Below are 23,057 nucleotides of genomic sequence, written 5' to 3' on the forward strand. Positions count from 1 at the left end.
GGGGGGAGGGACGAGGCAGGAGGCAGGAGGAGGCGCTGAAAGTTCACCGCACGGTCAGCTGAACTTTTGAGCCTCGAGGCCCGCAGACCATGCGGGCGATGAGGTCTATGCTCCTCCCGGAGACGTTGACGCCGTCAACCTCAAGGAGTTCCTGCAAGGAAGTTGAGGAAGAGAAGAAACAAGGACAGGACAGGACAGGACAGGACAGGACAGGACAGGACAGGACAGGACAGGACAGGACAGGACAGGACAGGACAGGACGGGACAGGACGGGACGGGACAGGAAGCATCAACGTTGAGGTCATTCAGGAGGGACATCAAAGAAGAGACATGTTGGACGAATGGAGCAAGAGGATGACAAGAGGGGGAGGAAAGCAGTTGTTGATCCTCACATCTCCTATCTTGATCTCTCCTGAGCGAGCAGCAGGGAAGTCGGAGAACAATTCGGAGACGAGGAAACGCCCCGACCGATCCTCCACAACTCTCATTCCAACTCCGACGTCCTCCCTATGAGTCTGCGAAATGATTATTGCACCTTCCTCTTCCTCCTCCTACTCCTCCTCCTCCTCAGCATCCTCCTCCTCCTACTCCTCCTCCTCAGCATCATACTCCCCCTCCTCCTCAGCATCCTACTCCCCCTCCTCCTCAGCCTCCTGCTCCTCCTCCTCCTTGCCCATTCCATACCATCCAAGCTCAGCTGATACCTTCCTGCTCCTCTCTACTTTCTCCTCCTCACTTCCTCTCATCCAGTCAAACCTCGCGATGTGCAAGAGATCCTGAACGATTCCCAGCAGAAGTTCCTGAGCACAGGGTAAATACGAGCATCAGCCATGGAAACGGGAGGAGGTCGAGGAGGACGAGGACGAGGAGAACGTGGGGGATGTAGAGGACGTGGAAGACGTGGAGGACGAGGTAGACACCTGGTTCCTTGCTGAGAGTGCCGAGGACACTGTTCTGAAAGCGAGCAGGAGGAGTCGGATGAGAGAAAAACGGAGAAAGAGAAGGGCAAAGAGAGGAAGGGCGAGGTGACAAGAGGGCTGGGGAGGAAGAGAGGAGACATGTTATGGAGCGGGGCGATGAGAGGAGGAGAAAGGAAGCAGGGGGGGGAGGGGAGGGGGGGCGGACCTGTTGCGATGACGATAGCGGTGTTATTCCATCGTTGCCATTGGAAGAAATTTTAGAGACGTTCTGAGATATTTGATGAGGAGGTGAAAGTCGTTGAGATTTCTCTCTCACTTCACTCTTTATCTTCGCAATCTCAAGTGCATCGTAAGCAGCTTGAGTTTCTAAGATCCAAAGCTGAGGAATCGTTAGCTTAGGAATCTCCTCCTCCTCCTCCCCCTCCCCTCTCCTCCTGCTCCTGCTCGTGCTCGTGTTCCTGCTCCCCATGCTCCTCCTCCACCTCCTCCTCCTCCTCCTGCCATTGCCTCACCTGATCCTCCAGCTCCTGACATGTGTTTTCGCTCTCAAGGAGCCGCATCCTGTAATCATCGACAGCGACTTTCATCTGATCCCTCAGCAGCTTCTCTGTCTGCAGCGAGGCCGACAGGCTCTGCACTTGAGACAGCAGCTCCTCCCTCTCGCCCTGCACATCCTCCCGTCACAACTCCACAAGCAACAGCTGGAGCTCGTGCCACCTGCAACTGAGCCAGGCTCCTCTCCAGCTGCGTCTTCTGCTTCAGAGCATCCTCCTCCTTCACTTCGTCCTCGACCTTGCTGTGCTCCGCTTCCATCGCTGCCTTCGCAGCGCGTGCGAGCTCCGCCCTCAGCCATTCCGCCTCCATCTTCTGATCCTTCACCTCCTCCCGGACCATCGCTAAGGTGAGAGCGATACTTTGGTTCTCCTCCCTCAGCAGCAGCATCTCCCTCTTCAGAGTCTCGTGCCTCTCCAACAGCGAAAGTCCGTCCGAAGGTTTCCAGCCCGTCAAGGTCCCGGAGGGAACCACGTCGTCTGATTGACCAAAGAACTTTCTACGAGTCTGAACGTGGAACACGACTCCTCCTCCTCCTCCTCCTCCTCCTCCTCCTCCTCCTTCTGTCATTTCTTCTCCTCCTCCCTCCCGTTGCCGTCCTTTGCGGAAGCTCAGAGTGACCCTGCTTCCTTCTCCTCCTAGCAGCATCCTGCGCAGCAATGACGTGGGAAGGCCGGACAAGTCCTCCCCATCGATGCCGACCAGCAAGTCTCCCACCTCAACTGCACAAAGACGTTCGTCATGTCAAGGAGTAGACAGAGCGAGGGCAGGGGCGAGCAACACCTTCCACGTCCTCTTGCCCGGCGAAGTCAGAAGGCGCCCCGAAGATCTTACGGACGGCGGCATACTTGTCGCCATAATGCATCGAGAAAGTCAGCCCCACTCCAGCTCGACGGCATTCCGGCGGGGCGTCTGGTTTCAGCTGATATCCACCTTCAGCTTCCACATCCATCATGTCAGCTCAGCCCCCGGCAGTCCTCTTGCCTCTCAGTCCTCTTGCGTCTCCGACCTCTTGCGTCTCAGGATCCGTTCACAGCCGCACTGTCACTCGCGCCGTCGTCAAGCTTCCTCAGAGGCTGCACTGCATGAAGAACTTGCGCCTGCAAACGAGCCGGAACTCTTGTCAGTAGCAGGTCACCTGCTCCTCTTGCCGGTCAGCGGCCTCAGTTCTACTGATCTACCCTCGCCTCTCGGGCCTCTCCTCGCCTGGCCTCGCTTCAAGGCTTCCTGGTTCCCCCAGTCCCCTGCCTCAGAGTCTTTTCCTCTCCCCTCATTTCTCTCCTCCCCTCTCCTCAGGACCTCCTCCTCTCTCCTCTAAACTTCTCTAGTCAAAACATTGACAGGAACTTCAAAAAAAAGGTCAATAAACCGGCGTGAACGGCGCGGCCGCGGGCCGGGCGGCCGCACTGAGCCGCCGGGCCGCCGTGCGAGCCCCGGTGACTGACTCTGAGTGACAGCCTACTGTCGAACCGGGCCGTACGGTCACAGAGCCAAGTTTCTATCATAGCCTGAGCCTGAGACTTAACTTCAAGTCACTGAACTTCGAAAACCTCCGAATGGTTGAGGCTTGAAACTTGAAACTCAGTGACCCGTGCCACTAATTTGCCGTTACTGTCCTATCGGGCCGGCCGGGCGGCGCCGGCCCGGCCGAGTCCCGGGCCGACTCGGAGACCGTACGGTCACGCGGCGGCACTGGCGGCCGCCGCCGCCAGTGTGAGCCGCGCACTGCACGTGACTCAGTCGACCGGCGTCGGACAGTGTTCCGACTGGTTGAACCGTTGAACTTGCCGGGCAGTGCGCGGCGACTCAGTCGTGAACGGTTCACGGCCCGGGGCCCCGGGAGCGCCGTCCGCGCGGCAGAGCCCCGCAGGCGGGCCCGATTGTTAACTTCCGAGACGGTCACGTTGGCATCCGGCGATCATGCCATGTTGATCCGGCGGGCCCGCCCGTCTTGTACGGGCCGCCGGGCCGACTCAGTGAGTCACTGAGTCACAGTGTTCACCGGGTGACTTTGAGTAAATATCAGGTGAGCTGCTTGCCAAACAAGCTCTCGGAGTTAAGTTAAAGATCAGTACGAGGACAATCAGGAGAGTCGAGGAGGCTTGACCCTGACTGCTACTGCAAGTGGCGATCAAAAGGGGGGTGGGGTGGTGGTGTAGGATAGAAGAGGTGACGGGGGTCATAGGGGTACCCTACGGGCTTGCGGCCCCGAAAATATAATGCCAGAAAAATTATATCATATTATATATAAATATGTATATTGAGTGGTAGGATGAGAGAGAAAAGTTTATAATTATGTGCTTGGCTTGCGGGGGATGTATCTGAGTTTACGTGAGTGGCGGAATACAAAGTAGGGTGGTGTTGGAAGGGGGTAGTAAAAGCGTATAAAAGGGGGTAGTAAAGTCAGGACAGGAGCAAATTGGATCAAATAGTTGGGGTGATTGTTGGACTGGGGTGGGGTGGGGTGGCATGATAGGCCGGGCGTATCTATAAGATAAAAAATGCGAGGTCCTACGGAATGGAGGACGAGAGGGGGAGGAAGAGGGGGAGGGGGAGGGGGAGGGGGAGGGGGGAGGGGGGAGAGGCTACTCGTAAGATGGACATAAAGCTAGAGAGAGAAGCTGGAAAGCAAGGAGAAGTGGAGGCGAGGATGTGTAGTGCGTTGAGGGGAGAGACAGCAAAATGTCAGGAGTCGTAGTGGTGTGTTAGTCCTGTACGGGTCATGTTTGAAGGTGAGAAAGCGAGAACGTGACAGGCATGTGGGATTTATCATTGTTGCTCGTGACAAGACTTCGAAAGTGTCATGATAGTGGGGAACTCATAGGAAAGAGCTGGAAAAAACCGTTGCATTGCGGGCAAACAGTCGAACCTTTGATTCCTGACGTTTTGCTCTCAAGGTCTTGAATCCAACGATGACAGCAGGCGCAGGAATGCTAACAACCTTGAGCAAGAATAGCTTCGTGAGAGGACTGCGAATACCCCGGGGGATGTCATGCATATCGGATGCTTGTGTGTGCGTGGAACCCCCAGTATCACAGCTGGGGAAGAAGGGTGGCTCCTTGGCAGGCAAAAGATGCAGCCTTAGCGACGTGTCAGAAGATTGCATGTCAAAGATCATGTTTCTGCTGGATGGAAACCACATCTTGATGCTGGCATGCACCTGCAGACAGTTCTCGATGTCGGCTAAGAGCCTGCATTTCTGGAAGTGCTTCTGCACACGACTGGATGCCTTCTGCAAGGAAGATGCCACAGAGATCGGAATCTTCACCAACAACGGAGAAGACGACCACAAGGACTGGATCAGGTTGAACACACTCCTTGAGCACGAGCGAAACATTCGTATCCTGAGGAACACAATCGAGTTCCCAGAGCGGGTCAGCATGAAATGCGGGAAGCAGAGCTATGGGCACTTGATACAGTATGTCGGCAAGCTGGGAGGTGACAGAGCCGTAAGGGGAGCACATGGATGGACTTTGCAGGTGAACAAGAAGCGCTGGATTCGGAGTGTCCTTGAGGGTACGATGTGCCGGCTGGGTTTGAGAAAGGCGAGGTCCAGCATCCTGGAAGAGCTCCCTCCTATCCTGGCAGGCTGCGACTCCAACGTCCTACACGTTCAGGCTCAGTACATCTTCTCCCTGTGCTACTACTACGAAGTCAAGATCCGAGAGATCCTGCTGAAGAATGGTTCGCAGCCGAACACGAGGAAATGGTGCATTGCCATCGGACTGTCGACCAAAGACTTTCGTCTCACCGGAAGACAGCCGGGCTGGGACAGCAACTCGTGTGCGTACCATGGAGATGATGGCAAGGTCTACTGCCGAAACAAGACCTGCCGCTCTTGGCCGACTTTTGGGGCCGGAGATACTGTCGGGTGCGGTCTGTGTCAAGACAAATCCATCTTCTTTACGCTCAACGGGAATTTCTTGGGTGAGTATTGGTGATCCGAGAACGTGCAGGAGCATGACCATCATTGTAGGATTCTTGAAGGATCACATCCTGTGGGATCCTCGAAGGCAGACGCTCCACCCGACGATCGGCATCGACTCCTTCCAACCCCTGGAGGTGAACTGGGGAACGAAACCTTTCATGTATAACTTCGAGGAGGTGAGAGAGAATCCTGAGAGCCTCGCGCTCCCTTGAGTGAGTTTGATCCTCTGCCGTCCAGGTCTTGACTGCATCCAACAACCCTCCCAGCTGAGGCAGGTGGACTGACAAAGTCCCCGCTGTGCAGCTTCAATCTCCTGGTGAACAGTTGGTGTATGATATCTGAGACGAGTAACGTGTGAAGCGATGAGGTAGTTACCACTTCTTGCTACGGCAATTGTGTTTATCTTTTAGTTTCCACTGTATGATAATCTAAAGAATGATTTCCGAGAGATAGCACGTGCCCCGATCCAAGAACAATATGTTTACAGCTCCTCCTGTCTGTTGGCTCCTCTTCAAGCCCCGCCATGACTTCATCAACCCGCTGGCAGCCCTCTTCCCCTTCTTCCCGCTCTCCTCAATCTTCGCCCTCGTCCTCTTGATTCTCCGCTGCCGGGTTGTTGAACTGGACCCGCACGTTGGTCCCTTCGTGCTGGGGGCCCTCGAAGATATACCGGATGAGGGCCGGGGTGAATATGATGCGCTTCCCTGTGCCACAGGTCAGGACGGAGCAGAGAAGGGTGAGGAGCTGAGAAGAGCAGCAGCAAGGCAACAGCTGGAGGGAGACTGGACCTCTGAAACGCCCGGGCATCCTCGGAACAATGTCCTCGAGATAGTAGTAGACGTGCCCGACGAAAATGCCGACCAGGTCTACGACAGGGCTGGACCCTAAGAGGACCGAAAAAGCAAGAAGGACCTGAGAAGCAATGTTCAACTCCTCTCATCTTCCATCGGCACTCCAGAGGCCTCACCCAAGGCAGCCATGGAGCAGGAAAGTTGAAGAGGCCGAGGAAGTTCATAGGAAACGTCTCGTTCCCTGGGAGCGCAGGAAAGGCTTGATAAGCTTGCAAGAGGATTTCGGCACGGCAAACTCACTTCGACCCCACACGTAGACCATCATGAAGGTGAGGGAGTATCCGAGAAACAGCACCGATGAGAAGGGGGCGATCATGAGCATGATGGAGGCGCCGAACCTGCGCCCTCGCGTTCAGCTGGACAAGAGCTACCAAAGTCAGGTACTGACAGCAGCATTGTCAAGAAGTCCGCTGATCTTCCTCGGAATGATGGTCCTTCTTCCAACAGTCGGCTATACCTCACCCTGCAGGCTCAGCGTGAGTTTGGTGCCCAACAAACAAGCAGAAATGGTGACGTACAAGAAATACATGTGAAACACAAAGTCCAGGCTCGGCATGCCGAAGAAGAAAAAGTTGGTGAAGACTCGCCAGACCTGCACCAACTTCACATCAGCAGCGTCCAGATACACTCAGGCACTCACCTCATACTTCTCGAAGATCAATCTGTAGTTGAGGTACAAGGAGAAAGGAGAGATGAGGTCGAAGTAACAGGCAGCAGTTGTCAGAACTGATATCGTCAAGTAGCATCTGGTGACGATCGGGATCTCTTTGTACCATGTCTCAAAAGACATGCTTGACTGGGTGTTGTTTCTAAGAACGTGTTGCTGACTATGAAATTCGTCCTTGCATCTGTAGAGGACTCGAACTGCGAACAACGAGCGTCAGCGAATGTGGGGGTAGAGCACGAGCCTCTTTGAATCATCACAACGATTGTTAGTGCGTGATCCAGTGAACAAGTCATTGAGGCATCAACACAAGAGAGGAAATCAGCGTCATGTCGCCGAATCTTGGCTGCGCTGCAGGGTGACAGGGGAGTGGATCCCTGAGGCAAGCAAAGAACATCGCACCGAACCTAACCTCTATCTCAAAGGAAACCCTCTGATGCGAAGCTATTGGTCAGAGAGATCTTTGGTTTGCACGTAGTCATACCACAATTTCTCCTCTTTGCTCTCGTGTAGTTTGCTCGACGATTCGTATGGTTGACGTTCTCTTGCTCTACATCTTTACCTTCCCTTCACTATCATTTCTCTCTCCCTTCATTTTTCTTCTGCTCCCATTTTAACCTCCCCTCGGTCCAACCTCTTTTGTTGCTTTTTCCCTCCTGATCTTGATCCTGCTGCTCCTGCTCCTGCTCCTGCTCCTGCTCCTGCTCCTGCTCCTGCTCCTGCTCCTGCTCCTATCTTATCGCCCCTGCTCATGCTCATTTTTCTACCGTATCGCACCTTCTCCTTGTCCTGCTCCTTCTCCTCCCTTCATACTCCAACCGCTGCTTCGCCATTCCTGCTCCTGCTCCTGATCCTAGTGTTCCTGCTCCTCCTGCTCCTCCTGCTCCTCCTGCTCTTGTCCTCCTCCTCTCCTCCATCCCTTGTCCTCCTCCTCGCCTTCCAGTTCATTCCATAACCCCACCACCTGAGCCCTCATCCCCCTTCGACCCTTCATCCCCCTCAACTCCAGCAGGAAAGCCACGTGGACGGGTGGTGTTACCTGAACTGTGGGGGTTGTGGTACCTGAATCACCGGTACTGTGGTAACAATTTAATGAATCGAAGTGAGATGAGTCAAGATATAGGGGTCATTGATGGATCAAATGGGGGTATATTTGAAATACTCGGGTAGGGGTGTACAGAATGGGGGTAGGGTAGTGATGTTTGGGGTAGGGTGTGTGGGGTGGGGTCTCGTGCAGCAATGGCCGCGCGCCTTCGAACTCTGTTGCTTCTCGGTAAGGAGGAGGAGGAGGAGGAGAAGGAGAAAGAGCAGGAGGAGGATGTTATAGAGAAGGAGATGAAGGAAGGAGGATGCAAGGTCAGAGAAAATCCTAAGTGGATCTAACGAGCATGTGACTGCGCTGGAGGATCTTGCGTTGTCTTCGGGGTCATGCAAACATTGAGCGGTTTCCCGCTTTCAAGAGCAGAGATTGAAGATCTTGCAGAATGAGGATAAAACGTTTTGAGATTCGTGACACGTGGATCAGCTTGCCTTCATCATGCATGTATAGATGAGAAAGGCATGAGGGTAGGATGTAGGAATTCAGTATATAGGAGGGGAGCAGAAGGGGTGAAGAAGGGGTTGTGTTGATCTGTAAGGCAGCAGTGAGTAGAAGTACAGCTCAACATTGCAATATCAAGTTCGATTTGTTCTCTCTCTCTCGCTGACGCGGCTCCGTAGGGCTTGTTCTCCTGGCCATGGCTGATCAGGAGCCAGAGGATGAGGGAGGAGCGAGCGTTTCTTCGGAAGAGTCAGAGGGTGACGACATGGGCGTGAAAGGCTCTTCGGAATTCGCCAAGACGACGATCCTCTTTCCAGACTTCCAGGACAAGAGTGAGTGATGCTGTGTTGGGATCTTTGTTGTTCTGACTGCCCGCGCCCTTGCCCCTGCCTCCCTTCACCTGTTCATTAAGTCCCATCTATGATTTGTGATTAATTCTGTGAGTTTGCCGATCTGGTGTATGCTTGCTGTGCCGCTCATTCCAGTGCTTTTTTCTCACACCTCCCTTCTCCTGTGCAGAGTTTGTGCAAGGACAGTTTGTCGATGCTCTTTGCGGATTTTCTAACCTCGGGGACAAGTCGTTCAACATCACCAACCTCAAGGGGTACCTCATCTCTCCCTACGACTACAGCATGTACATCCAGAACTTCAGCGAGGTCCCTGCATACACTGAGGTGAAGAAGGGAGAAGAAGGAACCCTCATGTACCGCTTCCTCCCCGACCCTGCCTTGGAGCCCCGTGAGTATATGCTCACCCTGACCGTGGACTACATCGATGCGGACAAAGAGGAGTACCAGACTGCCTTCTTCAACAGCACCATCGAGATCGTTGAGTCGCAGAGTGCGCTGGACTCGCGCGTCCTGTTCGGTCGCTTCCTGACCGTCTGCTTCTTGGGCATCCTTGGCCTCGTTGGGAACGCTGCTTACAGCAGGTTCATGCCGAAGAGGAGGAAGACGGTAGACACTTCGGCGAGGAGCAAGGAATCGTCCCAGAACGAGTGGCTTCAGGGAACTTTTGTGGGTGGACAGAAGAGCTCGAGCGGAAACAAGAAGAAATCCAAGTAGATGTGTTGGATGATGTGATGACAATAATGAATCTGGTTAACAAGAGTGAAGCAGTTCTCGATGTTGAGCAGCCTCGATCTCTTGTTGAAGGAAATGTGTCCTCACAGAGAATGATGTCCGTACAGAAAGAGGGCTGGCGAGAGATGTTTTACAGCAATCATAGTTTCCGAGAAGTAATCCTCTAGATGAAACATACCACTGTGAGGAATTTATTATCGAGAGATGATACATGTTCTATGAGGCATCAAATGTTATTCAAGCTGTATCACCTTTTGGACGCCTTACAACAAACAAAAGAAACGACAAGCAGAATTATGCTTGACTTGCGAACTGTAGGACGCCTGTGTTTGATGTCGAGGCACCAACATCCTTGCCGCTCGCCATCTTCTGAAGCAGACCAGCGATTCCAATCAGGAAAGTCAGGACTGTGAACACCACGATCGACAACTGCGATGAACGAGATAAGAACTAGCATACAAAGAGAGCAACAAGATGAAACCAGGAGCTGCAAGTTGACGTTCATTGGAAGGCCCCAAATTCCACTTGTGTAATAAATTGAGAGATATGCAGCCCTCCACTGTAAGTTGACAGTCAGGAACAATCTTAGACAATCGCAGCACTTGCCTTTCCATTTCCACATATTCGACTTTGCCCATGGTTAGTACTAGAACTACTCGCTCCGCAAGCCCCATCACCCTCATTGCACCTGTACAGTGTCAATTCCGACAAACATTTCTCATGTTAATTTTCACTCATTGCAGCTTCCCGAGTAACATGAACCAGTCCAGTCGATTGCAGAACTTGTAATGCTGAAACTGTCAGAACCAAGGCCGTTAGATACTTGTGCACTCTCTGAAGTGTGAGGTTTCACGCACCCGTTTCCATTGATAGTCACAGTTTCACCACATGCATTTGTCGATGTCGCATTCAAGGAGGAGTCAACGATCCACTGCTCTGATTGTCATCGATATGAACTACATAAAATGTCATTAATTTACCTTATAGCACACGGCTGCTGATTTCCAGTAAGGATTTGGTGCCTTGTCTTTGTCTGCTGTAGGACACAGGCTCCCAACGCATTCATAATACTGATTTGTAGCATAATTGAGGATAGATCCGCAATACTTCTTTGCATCAGATTGTTGTAAGCCTTGGGCTACAAAGCGATAATTTGTCCTGCATAGCATGATTCAACTTGTCACGAAAACGCTCAACTACGCATTATGATAGAGTATGCAAAACAAACTTACGTGCTGCTTGGTGACTGAGGGTAGCTTGCTGTAGTGATGGGATCACCTGACAAGTATGAAGAGTATGCGCAAGTTTCTGTGTTTGTTGACTGGTCGTAAGATCTGCAGATGCTGCGAATCTTAAGACCTGCATACGCCTGGCTGTAAAGATTGATCTTTTTGGTCAGATCAGCCTTGAGGTTCGTGGGAGTGAAACTCGTTAGGGTGTAGTCATGCGAGCAATGCTTCCCAATAGGACAATCACAATCGTTGATGCACTCTACACACACACCCTTGACTTCGACTGGCTTCGTCAAATCTGCGAGCCCGTATGCCGATGTCGAGTACATTTGATCGGACCACCAGATGTTACAGATGGGCCTGGAACTGTCTGTACAGTCTGCATGCTTCGTACAAGTCGTGTAGGTGTTGGCAGAGAGACTGCCAGGTAGTCTGATGAGGAGGGAGAGAAGGAGGAGTGGGGCGAGAGGCGAGAGGACGGAAGCGCTACGGCCCGACGATCGCGACTGCATTGCGACTTTTGTTCAGCTGGCTTATTGGCAGACCGAACCCCCCCCCCCTAGTAGTACACGCAAACGGTACTACGGTAGTACCGTCCTACCCACCCCCACCCCTACGACCCTCACCACCCGATCGGACATTGCCGCAGTGCGGCGGATCGCCAGGGCGGCGTAACTGACATGGAGGGGTAGTCTTAGGGGATTCGGCGGGGGTACTATCGTACCGGTACCGTACAGTTTCCTGGCTCGATGATAGCGTCTGGTAGGCCGGGCCGTAGGAGTAAAAGGAGCCCATAGGTACTAGGGTAGGGGTGGGGTTCTAATACGGTACTGTACCCGATACTATGATAGTAGTAACAGCCTGGCTATGGGTCACCCCCCGACGTCAGTAGTAAAATTCATAGTGACCGAGGGGTGCGGCAGTGGGTCCGAGTAGCGACTGAAGTGACACACGTAACGTCTCTGAGTCTTTGCAGTAAAAATAGATCATGACCCCCAACGGGCACTTCAAGCCCGGAGCGAGTCCGGCGGCGCCCGCCGTGGCCGGGGCCCGGGGCCGCCCGGCATTGGTGGCCCGCCCCGGGCCCGGCCGCCGGTACGGCGGCGACGGTCACAGGTGTACTCAACTTAGCCTACGGTTCCGAAGTTCGCCGCAGCTGTGAACTTGCCTTAACTCAATCCTCCTCGACTCTCCGAGGCCTGCAGTCGCAGTGCCACGGATCATTGTCCTCGTACTGATTTTTAACTTAACTTTACCGTGTACGCCGGGTAACTTACTACTGAAAGGTACCGTACAGTACGGGACCGACCGGTTCCAGGCTAGGCGCGGCTGACGGCTCACACTACGCCGCCCGGCGGTTCAACCTAGCTCACACTTCGCACCCGTCCGATCACTACTACACGCACGGTACTAATTTTAATTTAACTTTGGCCGTAAACAAAAACCAGAGTCTCCGAAGTTGCCATTAGCCGGCCCGGCAGCCCCGGCCCGGGTGTACTGTGACGATCACGTACGCCGTACGGTAGTACAGTACGGTACCCGCGGTACATCACGTAGTCACTAGTACGGTCCGATCCCGATCGGACGGCGCCGCCGCGGGGCTGGTTCCGCCGGGCCGGGCGGTTTATGGCCGCGCACTGCGGTAGGAATAATATCAGGATGCAGAGAACTAACAGAGGTGATAAGAGATTGGTACAGATGTTCAAGCTTGTTTACTTCAAGCAACCCAGTCTCACAGAGACCCTTCACCTCATTCTCCTTTCCTTTCCTGCAAATGCGAGCGGCCCTTCTTCCCTCTCCCTCGGTCCCTCAATAAATAGGGCCCGGGATGCCTGGTCCTAGGAACTACCACTACCGGTACTCTACGCTTCGTATCCGCGGTATCATGGTCCTTCGACCGGTCCGAGCCCTAGCCCCATAGCCTGGAGGCTCCCTGGAACCTGTGTGTCTCTGCAACCTGCTGAGAGGTGGTCTCGTGCCTTCATCGTAGGACCTCCTGAAGAATAGTCATGATAGTACTGTCTTCTCTGATCGAACCCCTTGTCCTTCCATTATCCATGACTGGCAGGGGTGATACTTCCGAAGTTCCAGCTTCCCACTAGCCGTTATTCCTGTCACTTGCTGTCCTGTCGTAGACTGATATAAGCTGACTCGCTTATCACCTGCTGCCATCCATGGGTCCTAGGTTCTTGCTGTCTTCTTCGTGATCCTCCTACGTCGTCCCTATTGTAGCTGTTGCTGTCCTTTCCGTGAGCTTGTGCACAGAGCCACATCGACTGCTTGACATGACCTGAGGTGAGGCTTGCTCTGATCACTTGCCTCAACACGCGACCGTACGGCCCAGACGGTACCGTACGGCGGCGCCGGGCGGCGCCGGGCGGCCCCGGCGGCGTGCCAGCACCCGGCCCAGCTGACCGGCGGTCCGACGGTGGCCGCACCCACTGAGCCTTGCGCGCCGCCGCAGCACTGTTAACTGACTCTCTCAGTGACGGTGAATGGAAAGGTATCTCAGGTAAGTCACTGCCACCGCCTGAGTTTTCAATGGGAACAGCACTCAGTAGTGATGAACCGGGTTGGTTCTCCGGTGTCTTGCAAGTTGGTCCTCGACTTTTCCTCCTCGACTTTTCTCGAATTTCCTCGTTCTGATGTAACTTACTTTTGATGATTGCGTCGGGAGCAAATGATGAGCCTGAGCGTGGCAGTCACGGCAGTGAACCGTGGCAGGCTGCCGGCCGTGACCCCGGCCGCGGCGTGCCCAACCTTCCAAATCAAGTTGAGGAAGGCTGCTTGTTTTGCAGAGGTGACCGTAATATCCATTCTTCATTAAAATTATTTCGTTGACAATCAGCAACCTTGCTACTAAAGCGTTGCTTGAAACTCCGGAAAATGAAAATGATGCACTCAGACAACTATCTATGTCGCGTTAAGAATAAATCAAAGCATCACTGATTGTGGTTCCGCATATATCTGATCACGTCTTCGATCACTTCTCGGATCAGTAGCATCGAATCACGAGGTCTTCTGCGAGGGAGAGTTGAATGCCTTGGCCACTGCCTTGCCCAATGTATCCATGTCCTGCATAAATGTCCTAACAGGGTCAGCCGGCTGTTGAGCTCCGAGCTTCACCTTGGTTTTCTCTTGACCCTCTACCTTGTGTGAGACTGAGACTTCAGCGGAATCAGCTGCACCAGTTCGCATCCACTCATCGTATATCAAGCTGTCAGCTTGTTCCTTCGCTGTTTTCCGCTCCATGTCATTCCTCACCACGGCCACGAGCTCACATCGAAGCCCTGCTTTCTTCACGTCCCTGGCAAGTTTGATAGCAGAACTGGGAGAGAGCATCTTAAAGTCGTATACAAATACACGCGGGTTGCGCTGGAGGAGTTCCTGGAAGATGCTCAAGCCGTCGAAACCGAGGTTCAAGAAGGCCGAAGGAACTTTCATCTTCTCGCTCGCTGCATAGATCTCAACCGCTTCAACGGGGCTCACGGCTGCCATGACCAGATCACCGGCCTGCAAGTTGTCAATTTTGTATCCATGATGTGAGTTGTCGAGCTCCTTCGAGTAGATAATTCTGTTTGCTCCGGCTGACTTCTGAAGAAACTTCATGAACACAAAACGAGCGATAGGCATGGCAACAAACAAGGCTCCTGCCGCTAATCCTGCATAGCTCAGGGGACCACGATTTGATTGATTCAGAAGCTGCTTCTGCAGAGACTGCAGTTTAATTGCCCACGTGGAGAAGACCTCTGAAGAAAGCTGCATAATGGATCTTGCTTGTGGCTGCAGATGCGAACCAATGTATGACAGTGCATCTTGAGATTGTACAATCACAAACTCCATACCGGAACGCCCTTGCACCATTAAAATCTGCCATCCTTCCTTGCCTGCCTTGATCGCTACATCGATGCCGTCTCGGGCTTTGCTAACAACGTCGGCAAGCATTGCAAGTGTCGTACCAACTTCCCCGCTCTGAAAGCATTTGTTAGAAGCTCAAAGCGAGGAAATGTATTCAAAGTATTCTTTCTCGGTGATGAGATTAAGAGTTTAGTAAGGATGTATATTAGACACCACAACCCATCCAAGTGTGCGATGAAAGATTCCCCCCGTTCATCTTCCATGCTCCCTCATATCTTCTTCATCTCATCAGATCTGCCTCATCCCCAACATATGCAGTTCTCGCTCCAGCATTTCTTTAGTATTCTCTATCTTGTCATCGCTGTCATCGTTGAGCTATCTGACATCTTTTGCCCGTCCCAACTTGTGCGGTCCAGACCTTTCCTGACTGAACTGTCCAGTCCCTTTCAACCTAACCTCTACCTGACCTTACTTGACCTGACCTGTAGCATCAACAACATCCGACATCACATGAATCATATTCTCATCATCATCGTCATGACACAGCCGCTCATCTTCCGCTTCGCCCCCTTGCGCTCCCTCAACTACATTACGATGAGGCGTACATGGCACCCACCCTTCCCACCACCCATTTAAACCCTCATACCCTCAAACATCGAGTACCCCTCAAATTTACCATCAACTTCCCTAGATTCCACCCCTCCTCAGATCTGTGACTGGGTGGTACAAGAATCTGCACCGAAGGTCGGTCCATATCCAATGAGGGTGGGGGAGGGTCCTAGCAAATATGAAAATAGACTATGACCAGGTGCTAGGATCATTCCGTTATATTCCCATGGACCACCACCCCTACGGTGCGTCATAGAGGTGGGACAAGACACACCAATACCACCCCCCTTTCTACCAGCTTTAGAACCCCTACTTTGATAGTTGTGCGGACCCACTGCCAAATGACCCCACCCCGCGATGAGATACAGTCCAGTAGTGCTGTTGTCGAAGTACCCACCTTCAAATATTTGGACCCCCTCTTGTCATGTGTAATGGAGGGGTATAATTCGGTGTGTGTATCACCCCTACCCTCATCGATCTCATTAGGAAACTAACAACCGTTACAGAGCCGTTATATGAACTTCAGCCCGGACTCCGGCGCCGGGCGGCCGGACTCAGCGGCGCCGGCGGCCCCCGGGCCCCGGACGGCGCGGCGGCACTCCGTCCCGGGTCGTCTCCGACCCGGACCGCGGCCGCCGGCGGGCCGGGAGTCGAGGGCCGCCTCAGCGGACCGCCGGACCGTGGCGGCCGCCTCGGAGGCTCGAACTGGCGATGGCACCGTGACTGATCAAACTTCTGGCGACGGTTTACTCAGTCGGACTGAACGGTACTAGCCTCGGACCCGATGATCTCACTGAGCCGCGGCCGCCCGGCCGGGCCGCCGCCAGCCGGCGCCGACGGCGAGTCCATCCCCGGGGAGCTGAGCCTGCGCCGGGTCGGACCGTCGACGGCGACTCCGACTTACGACAGGATACCAAAGCAACACAGCATGTCCGATTCGATGCTCTCGACGGTAGAAACTTCAGGGAACTCAACCCTACAAGGACAAGATTCACACTGATCCAGCAGCAGAGTCGTCGGATCATCGCGCCGTGAGCCGCTAGTAGCCTTCAGGGCTGATAAGTCTCCGAAGCTTCATCTCGCCCTCACAAGTTCCTCTCATTCGTCGTCGTCGTCGTCTTCATCGCCGGTCATCGGAACCCTGAGAGGCTTTCCACTGCTACCGATCGCTTGAATGTCCGGACGGTTTGCAAACTTTGGGGCAGAGTGTCAGAGACGCAGCATCGGGCGCACAAAGGAGCAGAAGACACCCTCTATCACCTGCAGGATCGGGCTGCTCGTTGTGACGAATCGCAACCTGGAGCCAAAGTTCACCATGATGAAGAGGATTAAGTAAGAAGAGGAGAGAGGGGAGAAGTCTGGTCCAGCAGGACTCCAGGATGCACCCACCTTCCATCCACCCCACTCGACATCAACGTAGACATCGGGCCATGCTGATGAACCACGCGGGAGCGACAGAAATCAGTTGACAAGCACATGAGGTGGAGGATGTACCGGCCTCGGAGGGGTTGTGGTCTGGAGCTCAGAAAGCAGCGCAGTTCCCCTGTCCCCGACCAAGTCACTTGGATTGCACGAGATTATGGAGATGCAGACTTGTCGTATGATGAAGACAAGGCGTGCAGACTGTCAATCGTCTGCTGGAGTTTTGCAATCTGTGCAGAATTCGTCACAGGAGGAAGAGCAAACAGATGTAGCGAGAGATGTAATACCTTCATTGCCAGGAGTCTTTCAAGAAACTCTTTCGGTTGTTCGAGCTCTTGTCCATGTCTATTCACCTTGACATGTTCATCGTCAGCACACAACTCAACAGATGCCACCTATCGTCGTCTTCTCACCATCGCTTTTGCTTTGCACAGGTCGGCATCTATCTCGTTCACTTCAGCTTCGAGCTGCGTTTTCAGGGAGTGCAGCGATGCAAGAACCCAGGGAGCTAGATCAAGATTCTTCTTTAGAGAGTTGAACGCAGAGAGCAAGAAATGGCCAGTAGAGAAAAGTCGGTGGGGAAGGAGCCTCTAGAAACTACGGGCAGGTGCTCTTGGGACAGGGGAGGATATTTATCAGGCATCTTTCGAATCGGTGGAAACGGAAAATAAGAGGAGGAATATTAGATACTGAGTAATAGAGTGATTCTCAGTATCGCCCATCGATCTACCCCTCTCTTCCCTTCCTTGTGACCATTCTTTCCCACCTCCGCCATTCCCACTTCTCAACTTCCCGCACCCCTCGACCCGCTGCCCCATTCCCATACTATCACGCCCTGCTCTCTGTCTCTCCCCTCTCCCACTCTCATACTCCTCTTCGAGCTCCTCCTCCTCCGCCCGGTCCTCCTCCTCCCTTACCGTCCATGTCGTTGGAACTACGAATCCGCCATCGGCCGCGGCCCGAGCCCGCCTCACTATTCTTACCTAACACCAGGAGGGTGGGCTGTTATAAATAGGGTAGGGGTACTTTATTTGTGGTTTAGAAGGGGTTATTTGATAGTATATTTTGGGGGTTATCAGTTCTTGGTTGAGAATGTGTCAAGGGGGTGGTACATCATGTAGGGTGGTGTTCTGTGGGTAAAGGGGTGGGTGGGTAGGGAGAAAGGGGAAATTGCAGGCTCGTGATGGAGTGGGCGAAAGGCGATGGTGCAGGGGACGCGGTGGCAGCAGACGAGGAAGGAGAAGAGGTAAGAATGCACATGCGTGTATGAGCAGAAGAGGAGGAGGGGTGGGGAGGGGAGGAAGACGGAGTGGAAGGAGAAGAGTGGGAAGGAGTGATGATGGAAAGGAGATAGGAGGGAGGATGAGGCTATTCAGGTAGGAATGGTTCGCAGATGACGGTGTGATAGCAAAGTGAAGACGAGGCTATCTGCGGTGAGAGGATAGTAGTTGACAACAACAAGAATCGTTCGAGTGAGGATTTTGGATGGGGCTGGATTATATCCTCTGCTTCTGACAGCGCTGGCTACGAAGTCCCTCCTCCCTGTCAAACTCACTTTCTTTGGGTAGGTTTACCTCGGAACTTCGAAGCTGTTTGGGAATCAGTGGGATGGGAGCGTAACCTTTCTGGCAAAGGACAAGAGCAGGAGGACTTGTCAACTCCCCTGCGGCGTCTCCGATGTTGCCTTCGTCGGCTCAAAGTCGCACATCGGCGTCGCATGCGATGACGGAAACGTGCTAGTCCTTGAGTCCTCGTCCATGGGTGTGGAAGGATGGCGACCTCTACACATCCTCGCAGAGCATGACGACATGGTCACCTCCGTGGGCCCCTGCCTGTCTACATCTGGCAAGCTTGCCAGCGCAAGTGCCGATGGCAGCGTCAAGACATGGAGCCTTGCTGTGAGCGGAGAGTCCGGAAGCCTCTCGACCTTCTCAGGTCCTACTTGCTGCCTCGCTACCTTGCTCGAGAGGAGGAGGTGACGTGACGCGCAGGTCACAACGCGGCTGTGTGGGATGTGGAGTTTCACCCTGATGACGAGCATGTGGGTATCGGATCTCTGCTTGTTCCCCCCTCACCACACGATCAGGTGCTGGCGAGTGTTGGGCAGGACGGGACTCTCCGACTTTGGGATGATCGAACAAGTGGAGGCGGCGCGAGCGTGATGACGTCAGAAAACCAGGTCCGTTGCTCCCCCAGTCAGCCCTGCCTTGACTTGGCCCCAGAACCACCCTCTCTTCTGCTTGTCCTGGCTCAAGAATGCCAGCATGCAGATAGCAGTGGGTTCAGAGGAGGGCAAGGTTATCATCTACGACGCCAGGGACCTTCAGGTTCGGCCAGCGAGCAGGAGGGAGCGGGGGAGGACAGGAGCAGGAGGGATGGGGAGGGACAGGAGCAGGAGGAAGGATGACAGTGGCTGATGCGTTGCTCAATAGAAGGCCTGCTCGACTTTCAAGGCCCATGACGACAGTGTCCGGCGTATCGTACCAGCAGGTTCAGTGGGATCGCGGGGTGCGCCTCTTGTCTGACATCTGCTGGCTTGTCTGTACAGGTGCTGGCATCGTCTCTGCTGGGGATGATTGCGCTGTCAAGTACACGAGGGCTGACAGTGCCGACTTGAAACCTTCCTTGGTCTACAAGCACAAGGACTATGTTCGCGGTCTCTGTACAATTTCCGCTGGAAAGCAAGTACTCAGTTACTCGTGGGACCATACCCTTATTTGCTCTAGTCTCAGTTGATTGAAAACTGATTTGACTACCGCTCGTGCCACATCCAAGACTTGAACTCCAACTCCCGGGGTCACCGTCGCTGGGCCATGTTAAACGGGTTTTATTGCATGCATCATGAAAGTTGGTACTGCTGAGCCAAAGTCTGGATCGTGGGAGCCAAGTTGGGAGCCTGCGAGGCTGTTTGCTGCAGCTTCTCGATCACAAACCTCCCAGCGTCCGGGACATCCTGCATGCTAGTGAGCCACACTTGCTCACAACTCCATAATAGCGAGAGCAGCATACCGGGAGAGGGTCAGTGGCTGCCTTGTCCTGCGCTGCGTTGTGTAGCGCCATGAAGGATGAGTTGTTGTAGCTGACCAAGAATTCAAAGTCCACATCGTCTTCAACATTGTTGTTCATATGAATACCCCCCTGCCCATAGATGTCAACAACAGCGCCGTTTGATTCAACATGCATCACCCGATTGTTCTGTAAAGATTTACATACTGCATCCATGGCAGTGGCCCAGCACCCATACTTGTGTGCCCTTGGGCTTTCACATAATAGTCTGCACATACCGATCTAGAAACAGTGTCACACAACTCGCACCTACACGCACCAACAGTTGACACCTGGCAAACTTTCTTATCAATTGAGTCGTTGACAACTTGATTTAACTTGGGAACCCAGACGTGACTGCAGCGAAAATCGTCAGATGGTGTCGAGTGTTTCCCCACAGGCTCACGTCAAGAACTGCTCCATGAGACCAGCCTGAGTTGATTCAAGTTGGTCCAGCAACATCTCGGGTCCATGCTTAGCGATGTACAGGCTGAAAAAGACTATCAAGCCACGCAAGAACTTTCCGTTGCTAGCTTGTGGAAGCTTTTGGAACCTATCACGCCCTGTCAGTACTTAATTCACGAAGTCAGTGATGGGCTGACCTATCCAGAGCAGCATTTGTCAACACAGGCAAGAATTCGGGATACTTGCTTGACGGAACATGGCAAAGGATCGAGTTCAGAATACCAAAAGCATAGTTATCTGTCATCTTCGACATCATCAAAAATTGTATAAGGCCAAGTATTTGATGGAACAAAGCCTGGTTAGCGATAATGACGTCGGTAATGCGATTGATGTAGGCTTTGATCAGTCGGCTCAATGCAGGTTGATTGGCCTTTGATGCCCACACTGGTTGTTGCAAAAGAATAGGCAGGGTTTGAACATAGACTTCCGGGATCGGGGCAGGTCGCTTCTCGAGCAGTTGCGCCACCAGTTGAACAAAGTAAGGCTGGAATTCAGTAATGTCTTGCTCCATGACCATCTTGAACGGTGGCAACAACATTCCTTCCATCGCATTGACAGCGTTGACGTCACCAGCGACGCATATTTGCTTGATAACTCCTGCTAACGTCTCAAGATGTAATGATGAAACGCTGGATTCTTCGGAGCAATGTTCTGCTGGAAAGACTTGCACAGGTCGCTCAAAATTTCAGTTAGCTTTCCGGCCAGCAGAGCAGCAACCGTGACAACATCAGCCTGAGCCACGTTGATCATCCTCATGACACACTTCATGATGTGGGGATTCTCCTTTGACGCAGTATGGTTGAGGGCAGCGAACAAGTTGGTCAAAAACGGCTGCAACATGGGCTGCAGCTCCACCCTGCCCACCCTGGGAACTTCTCCATCCTTGACAGTCAGCATCTTCTCCAAGCAACATGCTGCGTAGGTGTGGACGATGCAGTCTTGCGAAGTCAAGAGGACATTCAAAATAGGAAACATGACTGCATAGGCCTCCTTAGGAAGCTGGTTTCGGAAGATAAGCAGAAACTTGAGCAAGTCCGCCATAAGAATTGGATTCTTAGAGACGTTCGCTGCAGTCACAGCTTGCAAATCTGGAAGGACATAACGCTGAAAGAACGAAACGATGTCAACGTGCGGGTTGATCATCACAACACCTCCTGCTTTTGTCTCAGCCTTGACAGCCAAGGCGATGAACAGATAGATTGCGGCATCTTTTGCCTTCCACTTGCTGTTATCTGCCTGGTACTGATTCAGAGCTGATTCTATCTCAGTCATGCAAAGTTGCGAAGTAGGCGCTTCAAAGTGAATACACATTGCATTCACCAACTCACATGTCACTCCCCTCCTTGTGTCTGTGACTCCACCTTCCAGGTCGCGTTGCATATACTCCAAGGGGTTGTCTTCAAAATCTTCTTCATCGCTTTCACGAATGCGCAGTCCAGGCACGACGACATTGTTCACAATGCTCTGCAGGTGCGCTGGTTGGAAGAAGGTGTAGTGCGTGCCTTTCAACACCGAGGACAAGAACCTGATGGCGGCAGCAGCCAGCTGATCGAATTGATATTGAACACCGAGATGCGTCAAGAGCGCCCAAACATCTTCCACAAAGGTTCCAAGGTGCTTCTGGAAGACCGGTCTTTCATCGGGCCTTGAGCCTCGATCCGAGTCATCCACAATGACGATGTACTTGTCAGCATACAGATGCAGGGCCTCGCAGATGGCTCGTTGCATCTGGTAGAGTGAAGAGAGCTTCTCGTCATTATCGTTGAAGAGAGCTTTCACAGGATCTGGAAGGTTTAGAAGTTGGTGAAACCCTTGCATCCACACATCCAAGTTGTCCTCAAACACCTCTGGGATATCTTGGTAGTTCAAATCGTAAAAGATGCGAGCCAGGAGTTCAAGCGTCTGAAAAAGGACCTCCAGAATGGCTTTGTTTCCGGATTGTTGTTGTACCATGGCCAGACAGCTCGAGTGTGTCCTGAGAAGCCTTTCGTGAAGTGCCAAGACTGCTTTGATTTCAGCCCACAGTTCGTCCGTGTGAGAGGCAGTCACATACTTCTGCGCGATAGCATGGATAATCTTTAAGGTTGCAACAGCAACTGCTGGATTGTCGCTGTCCAGATTCGACATGAGCTGCGGCAAGAGCTCGGGCCACTTTTGATCAAGAGGGAAGTCAGCATTGCAGATCGTGCTCAAAGATTCAGACAAGAAAGGCTGCAATTTCTCAGGCACAGTCATACTAGCCGACACGATCTCGGCCTTGACAGCAGCCTTATCAGCGTCCGAGATAGAGAAATCATGACTCTCGCTAGCAATCCAGTGGTTATTGATCAAGTTCTTCAGCTGGATTGCACCTTGAAGCCGAATCTCAGCAGCAGGCTCGGAGGCACCAACTAGTCTCAACAGGAGCAGAGGGTATCCAGGCTGTACTTTGGCTTGATTCAGCTGCGCTTCTGCTCCCTTCCTAGCAGTTGGGTCCGGAGACAAAGTCTGTCCAAGAAAGTTTGCTAGATGCTGTAGGTTCTCAGGTGTAGGATTCATCCTTCAGAACCCCTGACCCGCTCCCTTTTTGTCTGTCAGAACAAGACGAGAATGATGAAGGGTGTTTACTGAAGCTTTGTCCTGTCAGCAAACGAGTGAGTCACGCAGCAGACTTTGATATGATCAACAGGTAACACTATCTTTGATCAAGAACTGATGCATATGAGCATAGAGACAAATCGAACACTGATATGAAATTTCAAATATCAATATAACACAGTTTCGTTCGAGGAATAGGAGTCTCCTTCCTGCATCAGCTCATATGCATGTATTTCAAAGTCAAGCAGGTCTGTGTTAATGACGGCACATAGCACACGAAGAAAGCAACAAGGAAAGAAGTGCTTTGTGGGT

General features: G+C 52.8%; 9 protein-coding genes across 9 annotated transcripts; 3 read left to right on the plus strand and 6 right to left on the minus strand.

Moving 5' to 3' along the window:
- Window positions 1-629: 629 nt before the first annotated feature.
- GUITHDRAFT_143453 (hypothetical protein) lies at window positions 630-2,427 on the minus strand (the record flags this gene model as incomplete). Its single annotated transcript, XM_005826377.1, is given in 6 exon segments — window positions 630-800; window positions 820-954; window positions 1,237-1,299; window positions 1,433-1,585; window positions 1,638-2,194; window positions 2,256-2,427. The coding sequence occupies 6 exon segments, from the start codon at window positions 2,425-2,427 to the stop codon at window positions 630-632; spliced, it is 1,251 nt and encodes a 416-aa protein (XP_005826434.1).
- A 1,957-nt stretch (window positions 2,428-4,384) lies between these two features.
- Window positions 4,385-5,670, plus strand: GUITHDRAFT_114416 (hypothetical protein; the record flags this gene model as incomplete). Its single annotated transcript, XM_005826378.1, has 3 exons — window positions 4,385-5,399; window positions 5,449-5,576; window positions 5,638-5,670. The coding sequence occupies 3 exons, from the start codon at window positions 4,385-4,387 to the stop codon at window positions 5,668-5,670; spliced, it is 1,176 nt and encodes a 391-aa protein (XP_005826435.1).
- A 303-nt stretch (window positions 5,671-5,973) lies between these two features.
- Window positions 5,974-7,211, minus strand: GUITHDRAFT_175481 (hypothetical protein; the record flags this gene model as incomplete). The annotated part of the gene is made up of 8 exons (XM_005826455.1): window positions 5,974-6,104; window positions 6,189-6,312; window positions 6,368-6,432; window positions 6,492-6,589; window positions 6,640-6,714; window positions 6,779-6,843; window positions 6,892-7,042; window positions 7,069-7,211. 8 exons carry the CDS (start codon window positions 7,209-7,211, stop codon window positions 5,974-5,976), a joined length of 852 nt encoding a protein of 283 aa, XP_005826512.1.
- Window positions 7,212-8,720: 1,509 nt separating this feature from the next.
- Window positions 8,721-9,519, plus strand: GUITHDRAFT_76400 (hypothetical protein; the record flags this gene model as incomplete). Its single annotated transcript, XM_005826379.1, has 2 exons — window positions 8,721-8,787; window positions 8,975-9,519. 2 exons carry the CDS (start codon window positions 8,721-8,723, stop codon window positions 9,517-9,519), a joined length of 612 nt encoding a protein of 203 aa, XP_005826436.1.
- Window positions 9,520-9,706: 187 nt separating this feature from the next.
- On the minus strand, window positions 9,707-10,096 carry GUITHDRAFT_154419 (hypothetical protein). The gene is made up of 2 exons (XM_005826380.1): window positions 10,019-10,096; window positions 9,707-9,966 (listed from the first exon to the last, which is right to left on the minus strand). The coding sequence occupies exons 1-2, from the start codon at window positions 10,040-10,042 to the stop codon at window positions 9,832-9,834; spliced, it is 159 nt and encodes a 52-aa protein (XP_005826437.1). The 5' UTR covers window positions 10,043-10,096; the 3' UTR covers window positions 9,707-9,831.
- A 3,919-nt stretch (window positions 10,097-14,015) lies between these two features.
- GUITHDRAFT_154420 (hypothetical protein) lies at window positions 14,016-14,743 on the minus strand (the record flags this gene model as incomplete). Its single annotated transcript, XM_005826381.1, has 1 exon — window positions 14,016-14,743. A coding segment is annotated over exon 1 (602 nt), but the record flags the coding sequence as incomplete, so codon positions are not given.
- A 1,591-nt stretch (window positions 14,744-16,334) lies between these two features.
- On the minus strand, window positions 16,335-17,074 carry GUITHDRAFT_143458 (hypothetical protein; the record flags this gene model as incomplete). Its single annotated transcript, XM_005826382.1, has 7 exons — window positions 16,335-16,430; window positions 16,497-16,533; window positions 16,626-16,669; window positions 16,731-16,779; window positions 16,830-16,888; window positions 16,946-17,011; window positions 17,072-17,074. The coding sequence occupies 7 exons, from the start codon at window positions 17,072-17,074 to the stop codon at window positions 16,335-16,337; spliced, it is 354 nt and encodes a 117-aa protein (XP_005826439.1).
- Window positions 17,075-17,841: 767 nt separating this feature from the next.
- On the plus strand, window positions 17,842-19,405 carry GUITHDRAFT_114421 (hypothetical protein; the record flags this gene model as incomplete). Its single annotated transcript, XM_005826383.1, has 8 exons — window positions 17,842-17,904; window positions 18,227-18,593; window positions 18,650-18,699; window positions 18,745-18,837; window positions 18,881-18,985; window positions 19,091-19,166; window positions 19,207-19,343; window positions 19,391-19,405. 8 exons carry the CDS (start codon window positions 17,842-17,844, stop codon window positions 19,403-19,405), a joined length of 906 nt encoding a protein of 301 aa, XP_005826440.1.
- Window positions 19,406-19,497: 92 nt separating this feature from the next.
- GUITHDRAFT_164939 (hypothetical protein) lies at window positions 19,498-22,706 on the minus strand (the record flags this gene model as incomplete). Its single annotated transcript, XM_005826384.1, has 7 exons — window positions 19,498-19,611; window positions 19,668-19,796; window positions 19,845-19,946; window positions 19,997-20,060; window positions 20,110-20,256; window positions 20,306-20,797; window positions 20,833-22,706. 7 exons carry the CDS (start codon window positions 22,704-22,706, stop codon window positions 19,498-19,500), a joined length of 2,922 nt encoding a protein of 973 aa, XP_005826441.1.
- Between the last annotated feature and the right edge of the window lie 351 nt (window positions 22,707-23,057).

Source organism: Guillardia theta (assembly GCF_000315625.1).
Source record: "Guillardia theta CCMP2712 unplaced genomic scaffold GUITHscaffold_75, whole genome shotgun sequence".
NCBI lineage: Eukaryota > Cryptophyceae > Pyrenomonadales > Geminigeraceae > Guillardia > Guillardia theta.

Coding starts and splice junctions, on each gene's coding strand:
- GUITHDRAFT_154419 (XM_005826380.1), bottom strand. CDS start 10,042: ATGAACGTCAACTTGCAGCTCCTG. Junction 9,967..10,018: donor ACGTCAACTTGCAGCTCCTG/GTTTCATCTTGT, acceptor CGTTCATCGCAG/TTGTCGATCGTGGTGTTCAC.